Here is a 4944-nt window from a genome sequence, read left to right as displayed (position 1 = left end):
TGGTTATGAATTCTATTTCTCTCCTAAGTCTGTTTCTGTGTGGTATACATAAAAACATTGTTAGTCTCGCGTCACTTCGATGCACAGGAGCCTGGGCAGCAGGACTCGCCCGGGGCGCGGAGTCTGGCCCGGGTCCCCAGCGCCTCGGGCCGGCCCGGGAGCCGGGGGGACGAGCCGCAGGTGGTCCCGGCTCGGCCCCAGCGGCCACGGGAGGAGGGCCCGGCACCTACGTGGTCGGCGTTGCTGTTGGCGCTGTGGAAACACACAGCGCTGAAGGTGTAGCCCGAAATGGAAGCCGCCATGATGGAAATCTCCAATTCCCCCATCATGCCCCGCGGAGGGCACGCAGCCTTCCGGCCGGCCCCGCCCCGGGGCATCCTGGGAAATGAAGTCTTCGCAGATGAGGCCGGAGGCCGGAGGGCCCGGGCGGGAGGGGTGACGAGTGCAAGTTTATGGGATCAGAACGAACGACGCCCCCGCACCGTGTCACCCTTGGGTCTCGCGCCCAGCACACCCCAGACATCATCTCTTCTGCAGAGCCCTTGATAGTTGCGCAAAACAGTTTTTTTTATTTTTGCAAATAGAATGATGAGTGTTCAAGTCCAACATCTGTCATGCTCAAGGATGGATGCAAGGAGGTGATTCAGGCAGTTGCATGGTTTGGGGTTTGATATAGAAGTAACATGATGCGACTTCAATCTCCATATGTCCTTTCTGGCTGCCATGTCAAGAATATAGTGCCAGGGGAGGGAGAAGGCGGTATTACGGTAACCCAGAGCTGGGATGGCGGTGGCTTGGTGGTGGTAGAAGTGAAATGGTGGTAGCAGGGGAGGTGGTAAGAAGCGATTGTATTCTGGGCACAAGGGAACACAAATTTAATGAAATATAACGGAAAGAGGATAAAAGCAACAAATAACAAATAGAAGTGAAAATAAACTATAACAGAGTTAAGCAAAGAAACTCAGGGAAGGAACTCACCTTTCTAATCATTATTCTTAAATTTATTCCATCTTTCTGGTTGGAAACTAGGCTCTTGATCTCCTATAAAACTCTTACCACACTCTTTCCAAGCAAACAGAACTGTTTTCTGGAAGTTGGGCGGGAAACCCTTGGAATCATTCTTGACACCCCACTTGGATCAGTCAGCAGCCTTCAAAATGTATCAAACAACCGGCTCCAGTGAGCTGTGAGTCTGAACGGCCCAAAGAAGACAGTGTGATGGTGACAGGATTGAAAAATGTCCCTGAGCCCAGAGACCAGGAGAAGACCGGGAGGAGCTTTGTGGGGAGGGTGAGGGAAGAACAAGAATGATGGTAGGATGGCCAGGAACCAGGTGGGTAGAGAGCACAGGGAAAAGGGGGTTCAGAGGGATAGGGGGCGTGGGGGAAGGCCATGCAAGACAGTTCGGTTTTGAACAGGTTGAGCTGAACATAACAAGGGGCACCTTGGCAACTGCTCTAGAAGTCTAGCTGAGGGTAGGGGGTGGGAGTTACTAACAGTAAGGATAGCTAACAGTTACCGAACACCGATTGTATGTCAGGCTCTGTTCTAAGCTCTTTACACTATATAGACTTATTTAATCTTGCTAACAATCCTCTAAAGGAAGATTAAAACATTTTTTAAAGTATGTTTTTATTGATTTTTCTTTTTTTTTTTTTTTTAGAGACAGGAAGGGGCCCTGACTGGTTTGGCTCAGTGGATAGAGCGTCAGCCTGCGGACTGAAGGGTCCCAGGTTTGATTCCGATCAAGGGCATGTACCTTGGTTGCGGGCACATCCCCAGTGGGGAGTGTGCAGGAGGCAGCTGAATTGATGTTTCTCTCTCATCAATGTTCTAACTCTCTATCCCTCTCCCTTTCTCTCTGTAAAAAATCAATAAAATATATTTAAAAAAAAAAAAAAGACAGGAAGGGAAGATAGAAACATTGATGAGAAGGGCTGCCTCCTACACGCCCCCTACTGGGGATTGAACCTGCAACCTGGGCATGTGCCCTGTCGGGGAATCAGCCCCGTGACCTCTTGGTTCAAGGGTCCATGCTCAACCTCTGAGCCACACTGGCCGGGCTGAAGGAGACCCATTTTAAACTCCATTTTATGGTTGAAGAAACTGAGGTAGCATTTATTGAGCATTTATACATCAGGCATGTACAATTTTACAGAAAGTATTTCCTTTAATCTCTATAGCTGCCCTATGCCATGGCACTATTATTATCCTTGTAGAATGGGCAAACTGAGGCCCTGAGAAGTTAAGAAACTTGCCCATAGTCACACATGATAAGGCGAAGGCTCAAATCCTGGCAGTCCAACTGGAGCTGGGTGCCTACTCCCCTTTTTAAAAGGCTCACTTACGAGCAGGTGGTGCTGAGGGGCTTTAAAAAGGGATGTGCTAAGCTGTGTTGACCCTTATAGATCAATCAAGAGAGGTAAAGTCTGGCCAGCTAGTGTGGCTCAGTGGTTGAGCATCAACCTATGAACCAGGAGACCACAGTTTGATTCCCGGTCAGGGCACATGCCCGGGTCGTGGGCTTGCTTCCCAATAGGGGCGTGCAGGAGGCAGCTGATCCATGATTCTCTCTCATCATTGATGCTTCTATCTCTCTCTCACTCTCCCTGCCTCTCTGAAGTCAATAAAAAAATTTGGAAAAAAACAAAAAAGAGAGAGAAAGAGGTAAAGCCTGGAACTTGGCCCTTGGCGTGTCAAGGAGGAAGCCGTTGAGAATTGTTGGGAGCCAGCGTCAGAGCTGCTGTGGGTGAGCAGGGGACCATGCTCCAGGGCTCCGCGGAGGGAGAGACAGACAGGCGACGCAGGGCACTCTCAGAACCTCCCTCCTGCCCATGGAACAGGCCCCGGGGGGGAGGCGCTGTGTTCCTTGGCACGTTCCAGCTTCCCCCTGGTGATGGGCAGCCCTGCTGGGACTGAGCTTCTCCACCTCCCACCAAGAGTCCCCGTTGCCCGGGGTGACCAGAGGTGGTGTCCTCACAGCCTTCAGGCCTAAACAGCCAGAGTAATCCTGGAGCCAGAGAAGGGACTGGATAAACCGCGGCTTTTTCCAGGGCTGCATACCAACAGTGTTTATAGCATTCACCACACACAGCAAAGACAGCCTCAGTGTTGGGAAGACATCAGGCTGCAGGTGGCCTGGTCTTTCATGGCTCTCTCTTAATTATAACCTAGAACTTCCTAAGACCGGCTCAGTCACATTCAAGCCTGCTTTCTCTGGCATCTAGGGTTTATTTTTTATTTTTATTTTTTATATTTTATTGATTTTTTACAGAGAGGAAGGGAGAGAGATAGAGAGTTAGAAACATCGATGAGAGAGAAACATGGATCAGCTGCCTCCTGCACATCTCCCACTGGGGATGTGCCCGCAACCCAAGTACATGCCCTTGACCAGAATCAAACCAGAGACCTCTCAGTCCGCAGACCGACGCTCTATCCACTGAGCCAAACCGGTTTCGGCTGGCAACTAGGGTTTAGAGAAGATGAAAACAACCATTCGCCCCGGCAGCTCTAATTGGCGCTGGCACCGGGCGGTTTTATTTCTCTGTAATGAGGCTACTTACGTTCTTCGGTGGGTTCTTTAATCACTACACACACACACACACACACACACACACACACACGGCCTCCCTTTCTGCCTCCTCCCCGGATTCTGTCCCTGGTGGTTGCCTGAAAGATCTGCGAACGCCTTGTCTAGGAGAAGATGCACTTTCGTTCCTCATTGGGGTTTCTGGGAGCTGGAAAGGCAACCGCTGAGGTTGTTTACCTCGAAGGACTGGGTCTGCAGAGTCAACAGAAACGTGTCCTAGGAAACATTCCTCTCGGTGGGAAGCAGCCTTGCCAGGGGCCTTTGAGATCCTTGTCTGGGACACAGAACTGCCAGCATTTCATTGCTGCTACCCCCCCCCCCCCCCAGGCCTTTGGCGGGTAAGCTCTCTTGCATTACACGGCACAACCAGACCAAGAGGCCGAGGAATTTCAGGTTCACTGGTTGGGAGCAATCTCGGAGAACGGTCACCATCCATTTAGGGCGAGGTACAGGCGAGGAAACAGAGGCACACGGAGGTGAGGAGTCTTGGATGTGGCCAGGTGCCCGGGAGGGGCAGCGCTGAGACAGGCATGCGGGCATTGAGCCTCTCAGCGCTCTTTCCTCCACATCACTCTGATCCCCTTGATCCGGGTATTTGAGGGTGGGGTCCTAGGGCACTCCTTACTTTGGGCATAAATTCCCATGCCCTCCTATTGACTTCCCGTTAGAAGAGGTCAGAATGTTATTTTTAAGGCAGAATCCCAGCCACAAATGAAAGTAGCCGGAAGCCAAATAAAGATTCCCAGATTTGCCCGGCTCGGGTGGTTCAGTGGTTGAGCCAAGACCTGTGAACCAGGAGGTCAGGGTTCCATTCCGGTCAGGGCACAGGCCTGGGTTGTGGGCTCAATCCCCAGTGTGGGGCGTGCAGGAGGCAGCCGATCCATGATTCTGTCTCATCATTGATGTTTCTCTCTCTCTCCTTCTCCCTTCCTCTCTGAAAGCAATAAAAGTATATTTTAAAAAAAAGTTCCCAGATCTGCCCACCACGTAGAGAGATGCGGTGATTTGAGCATTTGGGTCTTTAGCGTGGCTTACCCACCGCCAAACCTTACAAACAGCAGTTCCCAAATCTAGTGGCTTCGGGGAGCACCTCGAGGAAGGGGGGTGCATCTGACGTTGGGTGCAGGGGCGGGGAGGGAGGCGGGGTCCAGCGCCGCCCAGGCCTGGGTTCGGGACCCGGACTGGGGAGGAAGGCGGGGCCGGGACATCACGCGGCCGGGAGCAGTAGAGAGGAAGGCCTCCCGCGGCCTAGAGGCGCCCCCCGCGCGACCGCTCTGCCCCGCGTCGTCTCTATGGCGGCCGCACAGCCGTCCCGGCCGCGGAGCGGGATGAGCGCGCGCGGAGGCGCGGGCTGG

General features: G+C 52.5%; 1 protein-coding gene across 2 annotated transcripts in view; it reads right to left on the bottom strand.

The window, feature by feature from the left end:
* The window catches only part of ABRAXAS2 (abraxas 2, BRISC complex subunit), a 19005-nt gene extending 18547 nt beyond the window's left edge, over positions 1–458 (bottom strand). Inside the window, exon 1 of one of the 2 annotated variants that reach the window (XM_023745260.1) lies at positions 231–458. In XM_023745260.1, the coding sequence (XP_023601028.1) occupies positions 231–377 (147 nt within the window). In that variant the 5' untranslated portion in view covers positions 378–458. The remainder of the gene's footprint in view (positions 1–230) is intronic. The other variant, XM_006103979.3, reaches the window with a different exon arrangement.
* Positions 459–4944: the final 4486 nt, after the last annotated feature.

Source organism: Myotis lucifugus, unplaced genomic scaffold, assembly GCF_000147115.1.
Source record: "Myotis lucifugus unplaced genomic scaffold, Myoluc2.0 scaffold_526, whole genome shotgun sequence".
Lineage (NCBI taxonomy): Eukaryota > Metazoa > Chordata > Mammalia > Chiroptera > Vespertilionidae > Myotis > Myotis lucifugus.
Note: the sequence above shows the minus strand (reverse complement) of the source record. Positions and strands in the feature narration are given on the sequence as shown.